This window comes from Hyperoodon ampullatus (assembly GCF_949752795.1).
Source record: "Hyperoodon ampullatus genome assembly, chromosome: 3".
Lineage (NCBI taxonomy): Eukaryota > Metazoa > Chordata > Mammalia > Artiodactyla > Ziphiidae > Hyperoodon > Hyperoodon ampullatus.
Genome location: NC_136916.1, coordinates 55,453,886 through 55,478,028, shown reverse-complemented (window position 1 = coordinate 55,478,028; position 24,143 = coordinate 55,453,886). Strand labels below are relative to the sequence as shown.

The window sequence follows — 24,143 nt, the reverse complement described above, 5'->3', positions numbered from 1 at the left end:
TTAGTTCCCCGACCAGGGATTGAACCTGCGTCCCCTGCGTTGGAAGGTGGATTCTTAACCACTGGACCACCCGGGAAGTCCCTCCAACTTTTTAATTGTGGTAAAATACACATAATATAAAGTTTACTGTCTTAACCATTTTTAAGTGTGCAGTTCAGTGGCATTAAGTACCTTCATATTATTGTGCAAACCGTCACCACCATCCATCTCCAGAATTCTTTTCATCTCCCAAAAGTGAAACTCTATTCCCGTTAAACAGTAACTCCCTGTTCCTCTCTCCCCACCAGCCTGTGGCAACCACCATTCTATTTTATGTCTCTATGAATCTGCCTACTCTAGGTACTTCATATAAGTGGAATCATACAGTATTTGTCTTTCTGTGACTGGCTTATTTCACTTAGCATAATGTCCGTAAAGTTCATCCACATTGTAGCATGTGTCAGAATTTCCTTCCTTTTTAAGGCTGAGTAATATTCCATTGTATGTATAAACACATTTTATTTATCCATTCACCTGTTGATGGACACTTGGACTGCTTTCACCTTTTAGCTATTGTGAATAAGGCTGCTATGAATGTGGCTGTACAAATATCTCTTCGAGACCCTTAATTCTTGTGGGTATATACTCAGAAGTGGAAGTGCTGGATTGTATGGTTGTTCTATTTTTAAGTTTTTGAGGAACCTCCATACTGTTCTCCGTAGTGGCTGCACCAATTTACATTCCCACCAGCAGTGCACAAGGGTTCCAATTTCTCCACATGCTTGTCAACACTTGCTATTTTCTGTTGTTTTTTGTTATTGCTCTGATAGTAGCCATCGCAATGGGTGTGAGGTGGCACCTCATTATGGTTTTGATTTGCATTTCCCCAATGCTTAGTGTCTTTTTATTTTGTACTAAATCTTCGAAATCCAGTGTGTATTTTACACTTACAGCCCAACTCAGTCTGGACTGGTCACATTTCAAGTGCTTAATAGCTGGCTACTTACTTTATTAAAAAATGAGATTCTCAAGGGGAAAGTTGGGGCATTGGGTGGAAGCATATGGGATTCAGCTGTGCCTCTAGTATAAGAAAAACATTACAATCATCTGAGCTGCGTGAGGAGGAGCCGAGCGTTCGGGGTGTCCCTGGTCCTTGGCAGGGATGGATACAAGGAAGGGGACTTTGGATGGCCTTTGGAAGAGTCTGCAGGTCGTGGTTATCCCTCTTGAATGGCGGTATGAGTGGGGGCAGTCGGTGCCTCAGACCCCCAGTGCTGCTGGCTTCTGCAAAGGCTGTGTTTTGAACTCTCCATCCCAACAAGCCCACTGGTCTCTTTGTCATCACACACCAGATAGGAGTCTGGCTGTAGCCAAAGGGTTGGAGGCTGGGCTTGGGGTATGCTGCCGGCTTCCTTCCCAGCACTCTGCCCCGACCCTTCCTGCCCCCGCAGCGTCCCCTTGGAGCCTGTCTAATCAGATCCAGGCCTGACCTCGCCAGAGGTCATGGACCAGGAGGAAAGTCCCCCTCCCCTCCCTGAGCTGCTCTAGATCTGGCTCTCAGGAGACTCCCCTCCCCTCGGGTGATTTATAGGGGTGTCCAGGAGCCATTTCCTGCTGGTTTCTGCTCCCTTCCAGCCCGGTGGGTTGCTGGGCTGTCTCTGTGAACCCTCTTTCCCCACGGCCTAGCTGTACCCCTGGCGGGGACAGGGAGCGGCTGGGAGATTCCTTCTCAGACTGTTTGAGGACAAAGGTGCTTTCTTCTTCCTTTCTCCATAATGACCCCCAAGCAGCCCTCTGTCCTCCCTGTCACTCTCTCTGGTCCTCACACAGGAGGGGCGTCCCAACACGACCCCCTCCCATAACCCAGCTTGAAGTGAGGAACCCAAAACGGCTCCTACCCGACCAACAGGTGTGAGCAGGAAGATAAAGCATCGTTAGCCGCAAGCCACAGCACCACCTTCATGTCCACCAGCCCCATACACAGTGCTACCCACACCGGCCACAAATAGTGCCTCCATAGTGGCTAAGAACCCGCTTGCCAATGCAGGGGACATGGGTTCGAGCCCTGGTCCGGGAAGATCCCACATGCCACGGAGCAACTAAGCCCGTGCGCCACAACTACTGACCTGCACTCTAGAGCCCGTGAGCCACAACTACTGAGCCCATGTGCCACAACCACTGAAGCCTGCGCACCTAGAGCCTGTGCTCTGCAGCAAGAGAAGCCACCGCAATGAGAAGCCCGCACACCGCAACAAAGAGTAGCCCCCGCTCACCGCAACTAGAGAAAGCCCGTGTGCAGCAACGAAGACCCAACGCAGCCAAAAATAAATAAAATAAATTTAAAAAAAAAAAAAACTATTTACAAATAGTGCCTCCAGCCACTGTGCCCACCACTGTCAACCACACAGTGGCCTCCAGGATGACTTGCTCAGAGGTCAGCGTTTTCTGAGGTCCAGTCCTCAGCCCCGCATCCTCATGGTTGCCCAGGGACCCTCTCCCAGAGAGACACGATGAGGGACAGCTGGCTCCATGGCCTGCTCGTACAAGCCAGTGCAAAACAGACATGTAAACCAAACGTGTTCCCCCTCTGAGAGATCGGAGATCTAAGTGGCCCTGAGAAACTTTCTCCCCTGACTTCCTAAAGAAGTCATCAGTGAACTCAGAGTGAGTGGACGAACTCGGAGTGAGCTCAGCTGAGTGTGGACAAAGGCCTGTACAGGAAGGCGGCAGGAGTCTGAGGTGGGAGGCCCTGCAGTGTACCTGTTCACCCCTTCATCTGTGGAGGAAAGGACCAGCGCTCCTATTATGGGAGGCAGGGTTCCCAGAGATGGGCCATCATGTATCCTTTAAGCTCTAGGCAACATCCCTTTAGCAATTAACTTGTAGCTAAAGTAATAGAATACAAAGGTTAAAGAAAAAGAAACAGATCCAACATGGAGTCAGGTTTGTTCTTCCCTTTTATACCCTGACACTGCCTGCCCACGGTCTCACTGCAATCCCCCAGGACACCGAAGGGATATACAGGGCTGACCCAAGGGTTGAGTAGGGGTGGGAAGAAGGGGAGGGAAGAAGGAGCCGCAGATAAAGAGGACCACACCCCCCTATTGCACCACCTCCCCCGGACCACACTGCCTAACCAGCTGGGCTCCAAGGGATGGGACTGAGGAACCTTCTCTGGGGCTCACTGTCGTCCCTGCAACTTGTAACACAGTGCCAACTCGCAGCCAGTGAGAAGAGGCTGGCCCAGCCTGCAGTCTGCCCTGGGGTCACCTGTCCTTGGAGAGTGAAAAATTTGCTGGGGACACCCCAGCAGAGGGCTTGGGGCATGGAACTTCTGATTTGGGGCTAGTGGAGCCACCAACTGGGCCTGGGTCTCAGTTTCCCTTTCATAAAATGAATGTGTTGGCTTTAGATGAGTGGTTTTCAAGCACTTTTAAAAGCAAAGCTACCCTTCAAATGAAATGTTTGGCAGAACTGCAATTAAGTAAAGCTGATAGAGAGGTTTAGCAAGGTGCTGCTCTGATGGAGGGGAGATGTGAAGCCCTGGGTGGGGAGGGGCCCCAGCTGCATCCCAGGGGCCCCTGGGGACCCCTCGGACTCTGTTGTACAGTGTGAAGATGATCAGACTGGCTCCTTAACTACCACCCCTTTCTGCTCGAGCATTCCTCTGCAGCATCACATTCAACCCATGCTTTTTCATTGTTTAGTTTTAGGGGGAGAAAGAAGCTAGAGGCCAAACTTTCTCCATCCAGAGCACCCTGATGAGAAGCAGCCCTTTCCCTTGCATCTCTCCTCAGGCCAGCTCCTAGCTCTAGGCGCCTCCAGGGAGCCCAGAATGGGGGCTAGAAACACAAAAGGATTCGGGTTCCTTAATGAGGAGGCATCTGTAGTCAGCAGAGCCATTAGTCCCCGCCCCAAGTCCCTGGGGGGCTGCAAGCTCCTCTCCAGCTGGAGTGAGGAGGGGGCAGGCAGCTCCCCAGCTCCTGAAGGGCAGGGCTGGGTGGGTGGGGCATAGACAGCTGACCCAGGAGCCGGGGTGCCCTCTCCCGCTCGCTAGGCCTGCCTCCAGCCCTGCCCTCCTAGAGGTTGAGGCCTGGAAGAGTAGAGGGGCCCCACCAGTGCCTCGGGCCCCTGCCCCAAACCTCTGCGCTGACCTGCAGGCCCTTGGCCAAACACAGCCTTTGGCCTGAGACTGGGCAGGCTGACCTCACAGTGCTCCCTGGGGATCATCTCACTGAGCCTGATGGGGACACCAGCTGGGGCACTTGCCCCCATCTCCCGCCCCTAGGGCCCCAAGGTGCCCTTTGTAAGGACTATACCTACACAGGGACATGTGTGATTGATTACCTACACAGAACCAGAATCACACACCAGCCACAGGAGCTGAGGGATACAACCCCCCCCATTCACATCGAGCTTGGGCACTCACACCACATACACAGAGGCAGCCATGTCCTCCTGGCGAGCACAGCTCTGCACACACGTGCAAGGAGGCGCTCACACCCATCAGCCATACTCCCAGGAGGCCCTGAAAGAGGAGGAGGCTGGGCTGGGGATTTTTATGCATGTTTATATTTAATGAACCACATGCAAATGAGATGGAGAATGTGCCACAAAAGAGTCAGCCCCCAGAGACTCTGGGAAGAAGGGCACAAAGGCTCGGCCTTTCTGAGCTGCCCTGGAGTCCTGAACAGACCGGTGGATTGAGGGGGCCTGAGACGGGGTGTGCCCACCCGCACCAGGGAGCCAGGAGCAGCAACCAGGACAAACTCCAGTGTCCCTGCTGCTGTGGGGAGAGGGAGGGCTCCTTCTGGGAGGGGACAACTGTCCCAGTTGATGGAGTGTTGGAGGGGAGGGGCTGCCTGCCTGGACAGATGGTGAGCCTCCTTCCCGCACTTGAAGCAAAGTGGATTTTAATGAAATCACAGCCCTGGTGCTGAAGCTGGGAACCCATGTGGGAGGGGCCCCTTCCCCGGGCTTTACAGGTTGGGGAGTAGGGATGGATGGGAGTGAGGGTGGGCAGGAACACTTCACCAGCCTAAAAGGGGGTTGGGGGCGTGCACCATGGCCCCTCCCATGATCAGAGCTCAAGCAGTTAGTTCAGATCCCCAAAAGGTGGGGAGGCGGCCCCTGAGTATTTATGACACATTGAAATGTAGATTGGTAGGTCTGACTGTCTTCTGAGAGGCTTGTCACCTTGGATGGTACACCACCTTCTTGGGGTACATTGAGAAGCTGCAGAAGAACTGGGGATAAGGGGGTGATGATGAAGGGCAAAGAAAGCCACTGGGTGCTGGTAACCAGGCTCTAACGACCAGTGTCCCTGCTGGGTGACACTGGACTAAATCGCTTCCCCTCTCTGTTTCCTATTCTGTAAAATGTACAGCATAATACTTAGCACTTGCATACCTTACAGGGAGTTTATAAAAATACATCCGAAAGCAGCTGTAAAAGTGGGGAGCAGGCCTTGGGAGCAAAGCTTTTCTCTGACTAGCCTTCGTGGGTCCGCAGCCCAAGATTTCCGTGTTAGAAGTTTATCATCCAAGAATTTGTCCAGACCTTTCTCAAGGTGTCCCAGCACGGCCTATACCATCCCTTAGGGGGAGATGTTTCCCACAGGTGGGAGGCAGGGTAAGTGCTGACGTGCCCCCAGCAAGCTGTTGCCCTGCACCTGCCAGCTCAGCTCGGGGGAAGACACCCTGCCCCCTGAGCCGGGCGAGCTCCAGGGCTCCAGGACACAGGCCTGAGGCCCCCCGTGCCCTCTCCCGTCCCCTCTGCACCTCAGCAGTGTGCCTTCCCCATGCACATTTCCTTTTCTTTCTCCAGCCATGTCCGACTTCCACGTGCACCCCCAGGCCACCGTGGGTGAGGAGGGCGGTGTGGCCCGCTTCCAGTGCCAAATCCACGGGCTTCCCAAACCCCTGATCACCTGGGAGAAGAACAGAGTCCCCATTGACACAGACAATGAGAGGTGAGCCTCGGGTGGGGAAGGTGGAGGGATGACCAAGAGGCAGGCCAGTCCAGTGTCTGGGCCTTGAAGGAGGCCTGCCTGTGGCCTCCAGGGAGGTGTTTCTGCAACTTTGTTGCGACTGAGTATCTGTGTGGTTTGTGGGCCCAGATTCAACAGTTGAATGCATGCGAAGATCTGTGTGTGATTGTTGTCAAGGCTGGAATCGCAGGTGCATCCACCTGTGAGAGTCCCATAGTGTGTCTGTGATGACAAAAGTGACACTGGGGTAGTGGCTGGGTCCTGGGCTGTGTCCGTGATGCTGAGTGACCCTGTGGCCAGTGGTGCTGTGCTTGCTTATGGTTGACCGTGCCCTCCCGCCACAGGTACACACTGCTGCCCAAGGGGGTCCTGCAGATCACAGGCCTTCAGGCTGAGGACAGCGGCGTCTTCCACTGTGTAGCCTCAAATGTCGCCAGTGTCCGGGTCAGCCATGGGGCCAGCCTCACTGTGTCAGGTGAGGGTCCTTGGCCCTGTCTCGTTCCTTCTCCCCACCCTCAAATCAGTCCCTCTTCAACTGAGCCCCAGAGCCTGGACAGCCAAGTGCATACAGAGCACCTTGTGAGTACAAAGCTCTGTGCTGTTCGGGGTGAGGGTTCAGGAGGCGTCCAAGGCCCCTCCCTGGCTCAGTTCTCCTTGAGGAAGCCCGCTCTCTGCTTATGGGTGGTTGGGTGAGGGTGGCTTTCCCACCGCTAGAGGCCCTGCGGGGCCTGACCGGAGAGATGAGTGTGAGCAACGCCCTGGGGCCGCTGGCTTCTCCTCTCTATGCATGGGACCCAGCTTCTGGGCTGGAGCTTGTCTCCCACCCCCCATGTCCTAGGCTGTGTATTGGGGGTGGGTGGGTGTGGTGAGGAGGTGGGAAGGGTCCCAGCTAAAGTGAAGAAGTATGGCATCTTCCTCCCAGGCTCGGGCTCTGGGGCCTACAAGGAGCCTACGATCCTCGTGGGGCCTGAGAACCTCACCCTGACTGTGCACCAGACCGCCGTGCTCGAGTGTGTCGCCACGGGCAACCCGCGCCCCATTGTGTCCTGGAGCCGCCTGGGTGAGCCCCATCCTGCAGCCCCTGCCTCTCCCACCCCTGGGAGGGCCAGTCTCTTCACCCAGCTCCGCGGGGAACTTGGAATCCTGTTTGTTCTCCGTGGGGGTCCGTTCTCTTCGAGGCCTGGGGAGGGGGTGGGTTCCCCTCTCCTTGGCAGGACCAGGGAGGTCCGCCTGCCCACCGCATTCTCCCTCCCTCTGTGCAGATGGCTTAGCTCCCCAGGTTACCTCGTCCAGTCCCGGCAGTCCTGCGCCAGCTCCCTTCCCCCATGCTCCCCTCACTCTGGGCATCTCCATCGGGCCCTCCAGAACCCCTCTGCAGCTCTCAGCACCCCTAGTCTCTTTCCTGTCCGGCTCATCTCTGCCATCTACACCCTGGCCATCCTCCCCAGTGATGCAATCCCAAACCCCTCAAAATCTCAGCCAGTTGTCACATCCTCTCTCTGGGCCCCCCAGTCTCTAACCTGGCCCCCTAAATCCCCAGCCTAAATCCCTAGGCAGCTGAAGGAGAGAAATGAAAGGGTGCAGATGGGCCCACATTGTCTGAGTGGAAAGGTCACTGGGGGAAGGAGAGTCTGGAGGGGATGGGGTGGGGTCGCATTCACAAGGAGACTGTGCCACATTGTAGCAGCTGAGTGATCCGGGAAGGAGGGGGCAGCAGGCAGGATAATGGAGTAGATTTCACCACTTCAGGGACTGAATGGGGAGCTGTCTCCTCGCATTCTGACTGTGCTAATCTGATCCTGGGTTGGGGGAGGGCCCGGGGACTGGGAGAGGCTGGAAAGAGTGGCCTCACCATTGGGAGGAGCCCATAGGCCCTGCAAGGACCATCTGGTGCAACATTTCCCAAAGCGAAATCTGCAAGGGGAAAGAATGGCTTGGTGGTCTAACAAGTTTGGGAAAGAGTAAACCAGATCCCTTTGCTACGGGACTTCTCAGAGCCTTTATATTAATGCGCATTGTGACAGTCAAGGAGTGGAATGGATATCTGACCAAGGAACTTTTTTCAGGAGAGACGAATCAAACTGGGAAATGTCCGTGTAACCCAAACTCCTTACTTTCCTGTTTGAGAAACTGAGGGGAAGGGACTTGAAGGTCACCAGTGAGGCAGTGACAATGTTAGGATCAGGAGCCAGTTCCCTCCTGCTGGGTGAGAGTTTTCTGTGCTGCTCTGGCTGCCTCCACGATGCCATCATGCTCAGAGGGAAGAGTCAAAGACTGGGGCTCCCTGGAAGATGGATGGTGGCCGATTCCAAGTCTGGACATTCCTGCACACCTACCTCCCTGACCCTCCCCTTCCTCTTCAGATGGTCGCCCCATTGGGGTGGAGGGCATCCAGGTGCTGGGCACCGGGAACCTCATCATCTCAGACGTGACCGTCCAGCACTCGGGCGTCTACGTCTGTGCAGCCAACAGGCCCGGCACCCGGGTGAGGAGGACGGCACAGGGCCGGCTGGTGGTGCAAGGTACGGACCTCCCCACCCCACATCCCCTGCCTCGTCGACGCCCCTGGCCCAAGCCCAGTGCTGTGTACTCACCCCCTTTCCTGTCCTTGCCCTAACCTTGCCCCTGCCCCCTCTCCGGGGCCCCAGCCCAGGCCAAAGGCAGCAGCTCTCTCTCTCTCCCCCTCCCCCAGGAATGTGTATGTTGGGAATGCAAGGACATTCTTGGTCATCGGCCCCTTCAGGTGCCATCGCCACCCCCCCCAGTCATTTCCACTTTGTCATCTCAGCTGGTCTCCCCCACCTGTGTCACCCCCATGTGTCCCTCCCTCCACGTGCTGTTCTCATTCACACGTGTGGCACTTCCATGCTCACACCTGCCTGCACACTCTCAGTGTGTTTGTCATTTCACACTCTCACACCCCAGCTCCTGACACACACACACACACACACACACACACACAGAGCTGGCCTCCACTCCCATGGTATGTGGGGCCTCTGCAGCTGACCAGGTCATTCTGTCCATCCTCCTGCCCTGGGGCTCAACTGTCTCCGTGAACAGGCTTGGAAGTCCCATTCTCAGGGGTTTTCTGTGGTTGTTCCCTCCCAGAGAGATGGGAGAGAGGGGAATTAGGAACTTAAATGCCCATTTGTTTAGCATTCCACGTGCTGTTAATCTGTCCAAATGAAAGTGATGGAGCATTTCATTTCTCTGGTGTTAATGGAAGCTTGAGGCTTGGGATTGGAGGAGAGTGGAATTGAATGTAGGGGTGAGGGGGGCTGGCACTGAGGGCTCATCCATCTCCCCGTCATTGCGGGCCTTCGGCCTTCGAGGTGCAGCCAAACCTATTAGCACATTTATTTATTTAACAATTTCCTGAACAGGGAGCTCAGCTTGATTGCTTTCGGATACAAATGTCAGTCTTTTAAATAGTCATTAAAATGGAGTCCTCTCTTGGGTCTGCCTCTCTGGGGTGGAGGGATGTGAGGGCTGCCACCATCTCCCAGAGGCTAGGCTGGGGGTGGAGGGTGGGCCCCACCTGGAGGATTCTCCCCGGGGCGGGGTGGGTGTGTATGTCCCCTGCCCGCTTGTTCCCTGCAGACCTCTGGCCCTACCCTCTTCCCCTTCCTCCTCAGTCCTTCACTCACAGCTGCCCCCTCCCTGTACACCTGACCCCTCGTGACCCTTATACTTCTCTGTGCCTCCCCGCCCCAACCCCAGCCCCAGCAGAGTTTGTCCAGCACCCCCAGTCCATCTCCAGGCCGGCTGGGACCACAGCCATGTTCACCTGCCAAGCCCAGGGTGAGCCGCCCCCTCATGTGACGTGGTTGAAGAATGGACAGGTGCTGGGGCCAGGAGGCCACGTCAGGCTCAAGAATAACAACAGGCACGTGTGTGGTGGGTGTGCCGGAGTGAGGCCCAGACGGTAGGAGGCTGTGCACCTCCTACCAGGGAAGAACACTAAACTGGGGGTCTGGAGACTTGGGTTTGAGTCCCAGGTCTGCCCCTAACTTGCTGAGAGATCTCAGACAAGCCTATTGTCTTCTGGAGGGGCTCAATTTCTCCATCTTTCAAATGGGGAGATTTGGCCAACCTCCAAGGGATACTCCGGAAGGAGGAGGGGATCTGAGGCTCTCCCTCCCCCCGCAGCACCCTGACTATTTCTGGAATCGGCCCTGAAGATGAGGCCATCTACCAGTGTATGGCCGAGAACAGCGCTGGCTCCTCTCAGGCCAGTGCCAGGCTGACTGTGCTGTGGGCCGAGGGCCTGCCCGGGCCCCCCGTCAACGTGCAGGCGGTCTCTGTGTCGTCCACTGAGGTCCGCGTGTCCTGGGCCGAGCCCCTGGTCCACACCAAGGAGATCATCGGCTATGTCCTGCACATCAGGAAGGCTGCTGGTGGGTGGGCCCCGGAGGGCAAGGCTGCCTCTGCATCCCCTTCCTCTTACTCACTGTTTCTCATCCCCCGCGATCCCACACGTGCTGACCCAACACCTTCCCTCTTTCTCCTGGCTGCACCCTGGCTGCCCTCATTTCACCAGTGTGGGTGGGATTCCCTCATGCCCCTTTAATCCCCTGCCCTACCCTTGGCCTCCCCAGACCCACCAGAGCTGGAGTATCAGGAAGCAGTCAGCAAGAGCACCTTTCAGCACCTGGTGAGCGACCTGGAGCCCTCCACTGCCTACAGCTTCTATATCAAAGCTTACACGCCCCGGGGGGCCAGCTCAGCCTCTGCCCCCACCCTGGCCAGCACTCTAGGTGAAGGTGAGGTGTGGGTGTGGAGCACAAAACCACAGACACTCAGGGCATTAGGGCAGAACCCCTGTGCACCGTTGTTCAGGTTGTGCACTGCACAGAGTGCTTCGCCCTGAGGCTGAGTCAGGGCTGGGTCTACTTGGAGGAAGGGGTGTCCTTTCCTTTTTTCTTTTTTTAAAAAACCTGGCAACACTTTATTTCTTTTTGGTTGCACTGCGTCTTCATTGCTGTGCACGGGCTTCAGTAGTTGTGGCACACAGGCTCAGTAGTTGTGGTACACGGGCTTAGTTGCTCCACAGCATGTGGGATCTTCCTGGACCAGGGATCAAACCCGTGTCCCCTGCATTGGCAGGCGGATTCTTAGCCACTGGACCACCAGGGAAGTCCCAGGGGTGTCGTTTTCTAATTCACATAAAGGTGCTATTTGAGCAAGCAGAGGCCCTGGGTTAGAGGTCAGAGAGTGGTCAGGCTCTTGGGTTGGGGGGGGCCGTGTCTGGGTCATTGGTAGCAGGTGGAAGTGTAGAGCTTCAACCACCAAGTCCTCACATCTCGGCCTCCTTCTCCGCCCACAGCCCCCGCCCCACCCCCACTGTCGGTTCGAGTCCTGGGCAGCTCCACCCTGCAGCTGCTGTGGGAGCCCTGGCCCCGGCTGGCCCAGCACGAGGGCGGCTTCAAGCTGTTTTACCGCCCAGCAAGCAAGGCCTCCTTCACCGGCCCCATCCTGCTGCCTGGAACTGTCTCCTCTTACAACCTCAGCCAGCTCGGTGAGGCGGACACGGCTGGGGCTTGGGGAGCTGGGCAGGGGTGTGGTGCCTGGTGCCAGGAGGTGGTTCACAGAGGTCTCCTCCAGTTCACCCCGGGGACAGCCGCCTGGTGGGGCCAGGGGCGGTCCCTCAGCATCCTGGCCTTCCCCCCAGACCCCACTGCAGTGTACGAGGTGAAGCTGCTTGCTTACAACCAGCATGGGGATGGCAATGCCACAGTCCGCTTCGTGTCTTTGAGGGGAGCATCTGAGAGGACAGGTGAGGGCTGGGGATGGGGTCTGACTAAAGACTGGCCCTCAGGAAGAGAGGCTGAGGAAGGAGGGGAGCAGGCATCCAGGGAAAGTAAGAGGGTATAACAGTACATGCAGCCCTGCAGAACATAGGCTTAGACCTGAGTTTGATGTTTGGCTATGTGACCTTGGGCAAGTTACTTAACCTCTCTGAGCCCCAGTTTTCTCCTTCGTAAAACAGGGATAGTAATACCCGCTTTATAGAACTGTATGGAGGATGAAATGGTCCGTGTAAAGTGTTATTCCTAGTATTTGGCACAAAGTCAGCGCTCAGTAACTGGTAAAAAGAACCTAAAGGTTGGGCTGGGGTCCCATTGACAGGGGCAAATCGTATGTCGAGCAGCCGAGGGAGAAGTAACCCTCAAGGGCTGGGTGTCTGGGAGCCACAGCCCCCAACCTGCCGCTGCTTCCACCCCCAGCCCTGAGCCCACCATGTGACTGCCGGAAGGAGGAGCCCACCAACCAGACGTCTACCACAGGCATCGTCATCGGCATCCACATCGGGGTCACCTGCATCATCTTCTGTGTCCTCTTCCTCTTATTCGGCCAAAGGGGCAGGTGGGTCCTGGGCCAGGGAGAGGGGGCTGGGCCAGCATGGGGTGGGCAGGCCTGGAGCAGGAAAACCACAGGGGAGGCAGGGTTTGGGGCCCCTTGTCTCCATCCTTTTGTTCTTGCTCCTCCCACATCCCTCCCCCTAACTCTTGGCTCACCCCCTAGGGTCCTCTTGTGTAAGGATGTAGAAAACCAGCTCTCCCCTCCTCAGGGCCCCCGGAGCCAGAGGGACCCTGGCGTCCTGGCACTGAATGGGGCGGGACGGGGAGAGCGGGGCCAGCTGGGCCGAGACGGGAAACGTGTGGACATGAAGGAACTGGAGCAGCTATTCCCCCGAGCGGGGGCCGTGGGGCAGCCCAACCCCATACCTAACCCCAGACCCACGGTGAGTGCCCCCCCTCCCCCGAGCCAACCCCCTCCTTCAGGCTCCACCCTCCTCACCTTGGTCACCGGCCTTGGTCACCGGCCTCCACCGAGCTGCAGGGCTTCTCCAGGCACAAGACTGGCGGCTGGTGCTTCTCTCTGTGCCCCCGGGTCAGGCAGGGAAGCCTGGAGAATGAACCCCCGAGTGGGATTGGCTCCAGAGCCTGACCCTCTGGCTGGGGGCTCATGGGCCTGTGGCCCTCCTGCTGATGCCTGTGTGACTGACCCTTTCCCCAGCAGGACCCCGAGGCCCCTGCCCTGTGTGAGGAGACCCAGTTCTCCATGCTGCCGCTTCAGGGGTTTGGGCTCCTGGAGGAGATGACGTCGGAGGCCAAGGCCCCCTGTGTAGGCCCCCTCGCTGCCCTGCCACCCCAGGACACAGGCCCCGGCCTCCTGAGTGAAGGACCAGCCACCCTGCCAGCTCGCTCGAGACAGTAGCCAGTGTCCGGGAGGCTCTGGAGGGAGCAACCCCCCATTCTCAGGTCAAAGGCAAGATTTCTTCTGTCATGTGGGATTCGGATGGGGGCTTCCCAACATTTCTGTCCTGACTGCTCCTCTGATTGTCAAGACTTAGAGTAGCCTTGGCAGGGGACCCCCTGCAAGGACCCGGAGGGGTTCCTGCAGGAGCCCCTCCCTTGGGCCAAGGCCCCCCATCCTCTGCCTGGTACCCACATGACTTGGAACTGAAGTAACGTTTTTCTTTAAAAAAAGAACAAACTTTAAAATTAAAAAAAAAAAAAAATAGAGAGAGGGAAAGAGAAGAGAGAGAAAGGTGAATTAGACTCCAAACATGTGCCCCTGCTGTGGCTGGGCCCCTGACACTGTCACCCTCCACGACTTGTTTTCTCAGGATGGATTTTTGCTGTTTTGGCTCTCAGCACCTACCTCAGCCGGAATGAATGTCCTCAGGGGAGTGGGGCCGTGGCCTCAGCCCCCCGCCCCACAGAGCCCCGAATGTACTCCTACCTCGAGCCCCTTTAGGGGCACCCCCTCTCCCTCCCCACATTGTTGTCCAGAGTTTAGGAAAAAAAAAAAAAAAAGAAAAAAAAAAGCACTTCCCCATTTCCAGGTGTGAAAGAAAATGTCTACCTCGAGGCTCGCTGGCTCCCGGGCCTGTGCTGTATGTATCATTGGACCCTCCATCCTGGCTCCTCACCAAGGGTGGGCTTCTCGGGGCCTGCAGAAAGAAAGATGGAATTGGTCAAAGAAAATGTGAAAAAAAAAAAAGCCAAAAATAAGAGGAGAATTTGTTCCTGGGAACAAAAACTAGCCACTTCCCAGCACGCTGCCAGTGCTCCGTCTTGTCTGCCTGTCCACTCCCATTTTGACCCTCTCCACCAACTCATCCTTGACTGGGACCCCCAGGACCCTCCCTGCACGTGGGCCTTGGGAGGGTGGGCTGTCACCCCACAGCCTGCCTCCTGTCCTGCCCACAGAGCCGCTGGAGCAGACTGGCCTCCGGAATGTACTGTGTGTGTGTACAAGGGGGGGGTCCCCAGCCCACTGTCCCATGGGACACTGCCAGCTGGACCCAGCCCCTGGACAGTGGAACAACCAATGTCAGCAGATGTGGCCGGAAGCTATTTTTCTATAAGGTGTGTTTAAGGATTTATGTTCTTGTGACTTCTTGTTTCTCTTTTCTGTTGTGTTGTTCTTTGAAAGACTTAAAGGTGAAGAAAAAAAAAAAAAAAAACCAAGGAAACAAATACCTATTTTTGGTTACACTCAGAAACACTTTTTAAATAGCAGAAAGAAAACTTTTTTTTAAAGGAAAAAAAATGTGCATTTCTTAAGTATGAGATTAGACCATAAAGTCCCTGACCCCCAACCCTCTAGGGACCCCCGCCCCCAACTTTAGTGAATTAGCTGAAGAAGGTACACTTGGTGGTGTTTTCCTGGAAGACTGCAGTTTCATCTGTGTGGACTCGGGGAAGGTTATCGTCCCTTCTCCCCAGTACTGGGCCTGAGCCCAAGGCGCCTCAGACCTCCCAGGCAGTGCCCCTTTGTCCCTGCAGCGACTTCTCTGCATCTCCTTTCATCCTGGAACCCCCTCTCCTAAGGGAAGTGTGGGTCTGGGGGAGGGGCCACCTGGCCTGTCTTGCGTTTTATCACACTCACTTTGACTGAATAAAAGTCCTGTTGCCAAAGTGGATCTTGGGTGTTTTGGTGGCTGTGTCAGGTCCTGGGGGAGGGGTGGGAGTGCTGGGATTAGGGGAGCCAGGGTGGCGAGCCAGGTGGACCCTGACAGGGTCAGAGCCCGTGGTGATAACGGCAGACCCCAGGGTACTACTTACAGGCACCGTGCATGCTGGGTCTTCTCCCAGCATGGGAGGCTGCCTAGGTCCTCACAACCCCCTGGGAGGTCGATGTTGTAGTTATCATCATTTCCTCTTACAGATGATGAAACCGAGAAAGGATAAGAGAAATGAAGGAAACATCCTAAATCTCACACTGCCAGTCTCAGCAGGATCAGAGTTTGTGTCCGGGCCAGGTCGCCAGGTTCCAGAGTCTGCATTCTGACCACTGCTTGTGCCTCCTTAGCTGGCAGTCCGAGACCAGTCCTTTGGCCCTACAGTGACAGACCACCAGTATTGAGCCAGCTGCTGGGCGGGGCTATATGCTTTTCATGCACTGTCTGTGAGAAAGGACTGTTTTCCTCCCCTTCCTGAAGCTCAGGAAACTGGGGCTCTGACTGTGTGACTGTCTTCAGAGCACACAGCCAGACCCCTGGCCAGCCCTCTTTATTCCTCCCTGTCCTCTCTTCAGTCCAGGCTCCTGAAGCCAGGTATCTGGGGCTGCCAAGGCTGAGGATAGACCACGAGAGACTTGGCTTAAAGATGTTGTGCTGACAAAGATCAGGAGGTCTCAGCGGGCCTCAAGCTTAGTAAGAGGCAATGGTGTAATGCAACTGCTTAGACTGTCAGTGTCCCCTCTGCTGCTGAAATGGAAAGCCAGAGCTCACCCCTGGGAGGCTCTGCAAGTCTGGAGGGTGAGGTTCTATACCCAGAGGCATCTTTTGAGTGGTTTGCAAGCTGGGTTCTCCAGCTCTGGCTAGGGGCCTGGGGGAGCCTCTCCCTGCCCACCCTCACCTAGAGCAGCTCTATTTTACCTGTCTTACATGTTAGACTCCACATGAGATTTCATTTGAAAACAGGATACTGCTCCTAAAAGAAACATTTGAAAGCCCCTGGCCTGGCACTTCTGGAAGAGGCCAGAAGGGGTGGTTGGGGCCAATGTCAGACCAAAAACAGTGATGGTGCTGTGGATGCTGAGCTGAGAAAGAGAAGCCTGAGACTGCCATGGTGCCTGTCCTGAGTCTTGGGGGAAGTGGTTGATTGATTTTCCCAGAGGAAAGAACTAAGTTCACATGTAGACATAATACCTCACCTTTCTTTACACAGAACTCCACAAAGACAGGAATTGTTCATCAACCTAAGCCATCCAAGGACCACCTGGGGAGGTGATGTGTTGTCATGTGGTGGAGCAGACAGTGAGGGGATGGGAGAGCAGACCAGGTAACTTCCAGTGCCCCTGTCCCTCCAGAGTCCAAGATGCTAGTACCTCCCCCAGGGAGGGACCCAGAAACCTTTAAAAACCACCTAATATGACTCAGGTAGATGTATGCAAATTGCACACAAATCACATGCAAATATAGGAAGGGCCTATTCTAACAAGGCCCTGAACTAGGCTACGGTAAAGGGAGAAGCAGGGTTCCAATTAGTAAGTTTAGCAGAAATTGGTATCAGCTGAGTGGCCCAGCTGGAATCTGGGTCCTGAGGTCTCAAACGATCCAGCAGCCTCAGGCTGAATACCGTGCTCCCCGCTCAACACGTGCGCACGCGCACGCGCACGCACACGCGTGCGCACACACACACACACACACACACACGAGTCTTTGGGCAGAAATCAGCAGCAGCCAGGGCTTGCAACCTGCTCCAATTACCTAACGCTCTGTAACAAAGCACCCCACAAGTCAGTGGTTTAACCTAACATCTCTTCTGCTCAGAAATCTGCAGTTTGGGCGGGGCCCAGCAGGAATAGCTGTCTCTGCTCCACTGAGGCAGTTTGAAGCCTGGGGGCTGGAATCATCTGAAGGCTCAATGGTCTCACGTCTGGTGGCTGACGCCGGCCCTCGGCCCCGTCACCTACCTGTGGCCTCTCCATGGGCCTGGGCTGCCTCACAGCCTGGTGGTGGCTGGGAGCCAGGGATCAGCGTCCTGAGAGAGAGAGAGCCAGGCGGAAACTGCCTCATCATTTAGAACGTAGCCCTGGACGACCCACAGTGCCACTGCCGTGTTCTGTTCTTGAGGAGCAAATCACTAAGGCCGGCAGATTCCAGGGAGGAGAGTTCGATTCCGCCTTTGGATGGGAGTACAGTCAAAGCTGTGGTGGACATGTCTGACCACGGGACCACTTTGGGGGGACGGGTGGAGAGCAAATGTGAACTGGGAGGCTGGGCAGTGGGAAGGCTCCCCAGCATGGCCCTGGCGTGTGATGGGAGGGACGCAGGATGACAAGGAGTGCTCCCAACTCCTAGCCAAGCCCTGTTTGTGGGTCTCATCCCTATGATTAGTGAAGATTGGTCTCGGGGGCGGGGGCAGTCCTGAGGTCACAGGCAGGGAGGACCACGCCCCTGTGCACACCTAGCAGGGGCCCCTCTTCACTGCCGGCTCCATCTCCTAGTGCAGTGAGGGGTGAGGGACCCAGGAGAGCTGGTGCTAACCTGAGATCCCCACCCACCAGGGACGGTAGACCCAGAATGACCCCAAAATGACAGAGGCCGAAGGGACCACTGGCCCCCTTGTGAGACGTACAAGGCAACTGAGAGCCATGAGGTGCAGGAGTTGCTCAAGATCCCAGAGAAGTTAGAGGCAGAGGCAGGGCTGGAAGACAGGACAGCCACGCCCCACCTGGAGCCCTGTGCATTCAACACAGTCAGGCCACAGTAGGGTGCTCGGTACTAAACTGAGCCCCAGAGCCCCGAGGGAGGGGAGAGGGAAAAGAATGGGGCTGGGGGTATGTGAACATGGAGACGAGGGGTGGGGCAGTGAGGAGAGTAGTCACCCTGCTCAGGACAGGGTTGGGGGAAGCTGGGCTGGCAGCAGGAAGGGGGCAGTGGGAGCAACCAAGGATGAGGGGCCTGTCCTGAGCTGAGTTCAGGCTAGAGTCAGGGAGTGGGACATCTAGACCCATGCCCCTCCCACAAAGAGGTATTACAGGGACTGCTCCCCTGGGCCCTCATGGAGCCACCTGGGTCAGGGAGGTGGGGGCGGGAGAGGCTGAGAGGAGGGCCCAAGGAGGAGCCAGGCTGACCAGGAAGGATAGGGCCTTGCTCCTTGAGCTCAAGAGGGGTGTAGTTGAAACTGGAGCTCCCAAGTTCACAGGTAGCCTGTTGGTCACCCTGTGCTATGTGCCCGTTGTCAAGATGCAGGGACTGGCCCTGCCATCCCTCCAAAATGCCCACAGCCTGGCCCGACTCTGGATTAGGCATTAGTTTCTTTGATATGACGCCAAAAGAACAATCAACAAAAGAAAAAAATAGATTGAACACGATCAAAATGTAAAACTTTTGTGGTTCAAATGACACCATCAAGAAGACAAAAGACCACAAAATGGAGAAAATATTTGCAAATCACATCTCTGATAAGGGGCTTGTATCTAGAATGTATAAAGATGGGAATTCCCTGGTGGTCCAGTGATTAGGTTTCAGTGCTCCCACTGCCAGGGACCCAGGTTCGATCCCTGGTTGGGGAACTAAGGTCCCACAAGCCAGACGACACAGTCAAAAAAAAAAAAAAAAAAGAATGTGTAAAGAACCCTTATAACTCAATAATAAAGACAAGTATCCCAATGGACAAAGGATCTGAATAGACATTTCTCCAAAGATACACAAATGGCCAATAAGCACATGAAAGAAATAAAAAGTAAAACCACAATGAGACACCATGGTGATGTCTCAATGAAACATCATTGTACAATGACACTCTCACACACTGCTGGTGGGAATGGAAAATAGTACAGACAGACACCCTCACACACTGCTGGTGGGAATGAAAAACAGTACAGCTGCTGTGAAAGACAATCTGTCAGCTCCTCAAGAGGGTGAACATACAGTTACTATATGACCCAGAAATTCCATTTCTAGGTATATAAACAAGAAAAATGAAAACATGTGTATACAAAAACTTGTACAGCAATGTTCATAGCTGCATTATCCATAATAGATAAAAAGTGGAAACAACCTAAATGTCCATCAGCTGATGAGTGGATAAACAAAATGTTGTATAACCATACAATAGGATTTTATTTAGCAGTAAAATGGATAAACCTTGAAAACATTATGCTAAGTGAGAGAAGTCAGTTACAAAAGACCATATATTATATGATTCTATTTACATGAAATGTCCAGATAGGCAAATCGATAGAGACAGAAAGATGATTAGTTGTTGCCTAGGGCTGAGGGCTAGAAGTGGGGGGATGGGTAGTAACTGCCAATGGGTAACAGGGCTTCTTTTGGGGGTGATGAAAATGTTCTAAAATTGATTGTGGTGATGATCGCATAACTCTGTGGGTATATTAAAAACCACTGAATTGCACATTTTAATGAGTGCATTGTATGGTTTGTGAATTACAACTTGAAAAAGCTGTTGTTAAAAAAAAAAAAAGAAAAAAAGGAGTGCCTGACAGGACTCAGTTCATTTAAGTGAAGAGTTCAGTTTGTGTTCAAATGATCCCATTGTTACAGGCAGAGAAACTGGGGTGGGCAGAGCAAAGTGACCCAAAGCGGAAGGGGTTGGTGAACGAGACAAAGAAGAAAGTGAGCTTGAAGGGGATCTCTACTCCTAGCCTGGCCTCCCTGGAGCTGGGGGGAGCCTCTGGATGCAGCATCCCAGCCAGCAATCTCTGCGCTCCTGGGACAAGGGCTGTGACTGGAGGATTTTGCTGCCACCCTGTGGAGTTAGCGAGGATTACAGCTACAGGGATGAAAGCCTGATCTCAACCCACGTCTGACTGAAGCTTGCAGTTAAGATGCGCTCAGCCCCACACAGGAGAGACAGACTCAGCCCTCGGTGAGCTGACAATATGCGCTTGAATTTAAAAAACTGCAATTTATCCAAGTACTTGCTTGGATGGGTACCGGCAAGCTGTGGAAGCAAAAGAAAATGTGATTCATTGAAGGCCAGGATTAAGGAAGACTTTGAAGAAGAGTGGAGAAGAGGGAAAGGACACCCAAGGCTGAAGGCAGAGGATAAGCAAAGCGCAGGTAAGATCACAGAGCAGCCAGGAGGCTATCATTTGCTGCATGGAGGCTGGCATTTAGTAGATACTCAATAAATGTATGAATGAACGATTACTAGATTTCCAGAGCGTATGCTTTTTGCATTTCTGATGTATCTGAGGAAAGCCTTATGTGGCTTTCCAGGTGGACAGGGAAGTAGCAAGAAGGCCAAATAGCCTGCAGTTTCCTCAGGGAAGGGAAAGAGCCTCTATGGAGTCCTTGTGCCACAGTGATAATGATTCCTCTGTTATTACTTCTTGTGACGTTTAACAGAACACCTCCACATTACCTCCTGTGAGTCTTCTCACAGCCTTGTAGTGGGCAGGACTGCACTTCCTGTCATCCTTTCATTTAACAGATGAGGAAACGGAGGCCCAGAGATGTGAGGTGGTGGAACTGGGGCTTGAACCTGGACCTCCTTTTTCTAAGCCCATGCTGGCTGCTGACTGAGGACAAGGCAGGGTGGGGGAACATGGGGGGAGGAATGGTCTAAACTGGCGGATACGGAGATTTTCTTCTCAAACACTGAGGAGAGATCCAGTAATGTCAGACCCTGAAGAGGAGGGCTGAGGAGTTGGGGCATGTCTGAAAATGCATGTTGGGTCAGGAACCTGCCGTAGCTCCCCAGTGCCCCTGGAGCGGTCCAATGTCTTTAGCTTAGCATTCAAGGCCCTCTCACAAGAGGTGATGTGACCCAATGGTTAACAGCATGGGTTAACTGGTTTATGATCCCCACTCAGCCACTGACTGTCTGTGTGACCCAGAGGATGTCCCTTAACCTCTGGTGCCATTGTTTCCTTTTCCATAAACTATGGACAAGCATAGCACATACTTCATAGGTTGTTGAGAGCAGTAAAGAAGTCAGTTATGAAAAGCAGTCAGAACTGTGCTTGCTATTACTATTATTATTATTAATCAGAGCAGAGCCTAATTTTCTGTCCGTCATCCACACCAATCCTCCAAGCTGGGCTCCTGGCTTCTCCAGAACATGCCAGGCAGTGGTGCCTCCAGGCCTTTCTACAAGCTGTTCCTTCAGCCTAGAATGAGACTGTTCGATCATCTCTTCTTTCCAGATCCTTCCAAACATCACCTCCTCCCAATCCTCCCTGATCCTCTCTGACTAGAACCACCTCTCCTTCCTCTGCATCCTCTCATACAGAACTATTTCTTTCTGTAGCATAAAATGCACGTGATGTGTGTCAGTCGTGCCTGCTTGGAGAACTTAGGATGTGAGCTTCCTAAGGACAGGTGTTGGTTTCTTATCTCTTTATGACCCTCCTGTGCTGCCACGGAGCAGCACTAAATACTCAATAAATGCTTGAGTATTTAGAAAGCAGGAAAGCAAAGAGGGAGGGACGGAGAAAGAAAAGATGAAGAGAAAGAAGGAGAGAGAGATGAAAGGTGGACTAGAGAGGAAACTGAGAGACACCTGAAGAGAAACCAGCTCCATTCAGCTTCCAACCACTTCAGGGAAAAGAATGCTGTGACTGGAGACTTTGGGTCATTTGCAACTCTTCCTTGGGTCTCCTTTTCATCCCTTGAGCCATGGCATTGGAACACACTTCGAAAACCTCAGGGACTTCCCTGGTGGCGCAGTGGTTAAGACTCCACGTTCCTAATGCAGGGGACCTGGGTTCCATCCCTGGTCAGGGAACTAGATCCTGCATGCCACAACTAAGGAGCCTGCCTGCTGCAACTGAGACCCAGCACAACCAAATAAATAAATAAATAAATATTTTAAAAAACCCAAAAAACCGGAAACCTCAAAGTGGCTCTGGACTTGCTCTTTAGCCCCTCTGAAGCTCAATTTCCTCATCTGTAATAGAGATAATAATGGTACTTATCTAATTGGGTTGTTACGAGGATCAAATGAAAAAATAACTGGAAAATCCCTGGCACCTGGTCCATGGTAAGCACTCAATAAATGCTGTGTATTATGATGGTGATGGTTCGGTGATTCTAAGAATTCCAGACCTGTCAAAATAAAGGGCCGAGCACTGCTGGGGAGGGGCCGTGCTTCCTAAGCTTGGAGAGATGCCTATTGTCCTAGAGCCAGGCCCAGTGGTCACATAGAGGTCACACCGTGTCGTGTTTTCTCCCAGGCCTTCCCACGGGCGCCACCCCCAACTCCCCCTAACAAGACACACAATAAAGACTCCTGATTGCTTGATGAAAGGAAGCGGATACACAATTCATTTCAACTTTAGACCTAACCACCCCGCAACCTTTCAAAAAGAATTGCACACCCTATTCCAATTTACACACTGAACCCACATGGAATTTTCCAGCGGGTTCCGAAGCCTTTGAAGTGACCAGACCAGACTATTGATTTATTTCCAACTAACCTCTCTCTTTGAACCCAGAAGGGTCAAGGTTAATTATATAATAAAACACACTGTGCCCAGCTGCCCCCTCTGCGGGTGCAGGGAACCCCCAGACCTTTCCGAGGCTGTGAGAGGAGGATCGTGTTTCTGATCCCTTCCTCGCATTCATTTCCTTTATCAGGGCCCATTAAGAGGAAGAAAAAAAAACCCTACCCCCTCATTTCCTCCCTGAGAGATAAATTTTAATTTGCTGGAAACCAACAAAAGGGATCTAAGTTACATTTCCAGGCTGCACCCTGCAGCTCTTAAATCTTGCTGGGAGCACCTATTCTGGAGCCGGTTGGGGAAGGGGGTGGGGTAGGGGAGGGAAGCAAAGGGGTGCAGACCCCGGAGTCTGCCTCTCCCACGCAGGGGGAAGGGAGCCCCAGAGGGCCTGACTCAGCAGATGCTTCCAGCGTGGCCACGTCCCCATTAAGCCTTCTTTGCCCATTGAAGTGAGTTAACCCACCAGCCACAGCTTCTCCTGTGTGAGCTCAATTCCCACTTTCCCAGATGATGGAACAGGCTCTGAGTGGTCTCAAAACTGGTCCCACTTATCACAGGTAGGAAGTGGCAGGGCCAGGACTGCAATCCAAGATTTTGTTCTCCTTGTAAAACAATGGATTCTTCCCACCCACCCCCATCCTCCCACCCCAGGGAAACAATGTAAATGTTCTTCTCATTTCCATCGTTTAAAGAAAAAAGATTCAAAACTGTTGTCTAATATACAGTCCATTGTCAAATGTCCCCAGTTGTGCCAACAATGTCCCCCTCACCCGTGTTTTCCCCATCCAGGATCCAGAGACTCGCCCACTCCCTTGGTTATCCTGACTCTTTCCTCTCCCTTCTTCTAGAACAGCACCAGCCTTTCCTGTTTTTCCTGACACTGATGTTTCTGAAGAAACAAGGTCAGCTGTCTTGCAGAGTGACCCACATGTGGATTTATGTTTCCTCCTGACAATTTAGAGTGTCCTGTTGTTCTCAAACTCAGGTTCGGCCGCTCGTTGCTCAAGAATCCAATACTGAGAGACAAGTGTCAGGTAAAAAGGAAAGAGGCTTTACTGAGGAAGCTGGCAACCCTGGGGAGAAGGTGGACTCATGTCCCAGAGAACCAACTCCCCAGGTTTTGCTCAGAAATTATATAGGGAAAAGAGGAAGGGGCTACATGCTGGGGAGAGGGTTGTGGGGTGTGTGATCAGCTCGTGGACCTTCTTCTGATTGCTTGGTGGTGAAGTAACTGGGAATCAACATCATCAACCTTCAGGTTCCAACCAGTCTGGGGTCTACGTGCCTGTGAACAGCAGACAGTTAACTTCTCCCACCTGGTGGGGGTTTCAGTCTCTGCAAAACAGCTCAAAGGATGTGGCTCAGGATATTATCCCTAGCCCTTGAGGAGGAACTAAAGGTTCTTGACTTTGTTTAATGGCTAAACTATTATTGTTTTGTCTTATTTGACTGTTTTCCTTTGCTTCTGCATTTTCCTCACTTCTCTGATTAAATGTATTCTTTGGAACTGGGGGAAGGCCTGGAGGCTAAAGTTTTTCTACAGACAAGCAGCAGGCAGAGGACAGGGTGGGAGGGGAGGCCACATAGGCTCCAGCTCAGTTACAGTATGTAGGGCATCATATCTGGAGGCCTATGGGGCCAGCTGTTTTTGGCAAAGGACCCAGGATTTCCAGCTCCAAGGCCAATGCTTATTCTCAGCCTCCTGGGGGCTTCCTGGCTTGCAGGGAAGGAGTGTGAATGGTTC

The 24,143-nt window shown here is 53.7% G+C and overlaps 1 protein-coding gene across 1 annotated transcript in view; it reads left to right on the top strand.

Annotated features, from left to right (window-relative positions):
* IGDCC3 (immunoglobulin superfamily DCC subclass member 3) overlaps positions 1 to 13,189 on the top strand; it is a gene marked incomplete at both ends in the record, with an annotated part of 41,293 nt that extends 28,104 nt beyond the window's left edge. The window contains 12 exons of the mRNA XM_079699083.1: positions 5,806 to 5,950; positions 6,313 to 6,443; positions 6,891 to 7,028; positions 8,332 to 8,490; positions 9,689 to 9,860; positions 10,118 to 10,365; positions 10,567 to 10,731; positions 11,295 to 11,486; positions 11,640 to 11,744; positions 12,196 to 12,334; positions 12,494 to 12,713; positions 12,992 to 13,189. Coding sequence (XP_079555209.1) covers positions 5,806 to 5,950; positions 6,313 to 6,443; positions 6,891 to 7,028; positions 8,332 to 8,490; positions 9,689 to 9,860; positions 10,118 to 10,365; positions 10,567 to 10,731; positions 11,295 to 11,486; positions 11,640 to 11,744; positions 12,196 to 12,334; positions 12,494 to 12,713; positions 12,992 to 13,189 — 2,012 coding nt within the window. The remainder of the gene's footprint in view (positions 1 to 5,805; positions 5,951 to 6,312; positions 6,444 to 6,890; positions 7,029 to 8,331; positions 8,491 to 9,688; positions 9,861 to 10,117; positions 10,366 to 10,566; positions 10,732 to 11,294; positions 11,487 to 11,639; positions 11,745 to 12,195; positions 12,335 to 12,493; positions 12,714 to 12,991) is intronic.
* Between the last annotated feature and the right edge of the window lie 10,954 nt (positions 13,190 to 24,143).